Consider the following 1,226-nt stretch of genomic DNA (forward strand, 5'->3'; position numbering starts at 1 on the left):
GGGACCAACCCTTCAACTCCTTAATGGGGACGTTTAGCCTAAAACGAAAGGTTGCATATTGTTCAGAACATTTTTTGAACATATTTTCTTCAACATTACTTATCAAAATATTTCTCACTTTCAAGATATACTGCGTCAAAGATTTAGCATTCTAGCCCCTTATGCCCCCTAATTATGTAACATACGACAAAAAAATCATTATATATACCGTAAATCTGGAAATTTTTACGTTGATTTTATTTTGCGAATCTTGGTCAAAATACTTACTTACTTAGTCCTCTTCGTGCTTGGAGCACATAAGGCCTGCACCGAGGACCTCCATCTCTGTCTGTCTGCTGCCATTGTCTGTACAGTGCCCCAAGTCCACCCTTGATCGTTCATTTCCTTTTCAACCGACCGTCGCCATGTCTCCTTTGGTCGCCCTCTGTTTCTCTTTCCTGGTGGAGTCCATCTTAGGGCTACCCTTGGTATCTCTGATGGTTTCATCCTCATCACATGGCCAATCCATTTCCAGCGTCTTTCTTTAATCTGGTCAGATATAGCAGCTGTGCATGTTCTTTCATACAGCTCCTCGTTGGTGATCTTGTTTGGCCAGAATATCTTCAGTATTCTACGGAGACATCTAGTTTGAAAGGTATCCAGTTTTTGCGAGATGTTCTTTGTCACCTTCCATGACTCAGATCCATAGAGAAGGACTCCGATGACATTTGTTTTAAATATCCTTAGTTTGGTTTTGGATCTGATAATTGAGGATTTCCAGATGTTCCGTAGGTTGGCAAAGATGGCACGGGCTTTTGAAATTCTATTATCTACGTTCATGGTTGAATCTCCATTGGCTGTGATCTTACTGCCAAGGTATGTAAAATTGTCTCCTTCTTCTATTCTGTCGTTGTTTGCTGTGACTTCTTTACCTATCTTTGTATTTATCCTCATTAACTTTGTTTTGTTTACATTTACTTGGTCATAATGCTGTGGATTAATTTTTATGTTTCAAAATTTTGTGAATGACAACTTCTTTGTTTATATTTCTTATTGTTGAATTATTTTTAAGAAAAATATTTTTGCGAATGCAATGATCTCGCAAATTTGCTACAAATTTATCTACAGCAAAAATTTCCAGATTTACTGTAGTTGTACATGGTTAAGATAAACATCTTTGCTTCAGTAATGTATTACAAAATATTAACTGAAAAAGAGTTATTGATTAAAGACTTTTGACCCTTCTC

General features: G+C 36.9%; 1 protein-coding gene across 1 annotated transcript; it reads right to left on the minus strand.

Annotated features, from left to right (window-relative positions):
- Positions 1–267: 267 nt before the first annotated feature.
- LOC134238801 (uncharacterized) lies at positions 268–933 on the minus strand. Its single transcript, XM_062720913.1, has one exon. The coding sequence runs from the start codon at positions 931–933 to the stop codon at positions 268–270; it is 666 nt and encodes a 221-aa protein (XP_062576897.1).
- Positions 934–1,226: the final 293 nt, after the last annotated feature.

Source organism: Saccostrea cucullata, unplaced genomic scaffold, assembly GCF_032062105.1.
Source record: "Saccostrea cucullata isolate Sc308-1 unplaced genomic scaffold, CSIRO_AGI_Scuc_v1 ctg3049, whole genome shotgun sequence".
Lineage (NCBI taxonomy): Eukaryota > Metazoa > Mollusca > Bivalvia > Ostreida > Ostreidae > Saccostrea > Saccostrea cuccullata.

Coding starts and splice junctions, on each gene's coding strand:
- LOC134238801 (XM_062720913.1), bottom strand. CDS start 933: ATGAGGATAAATACAAAGATAGGTAAAGAAGTCACAGCAAACAACGAC.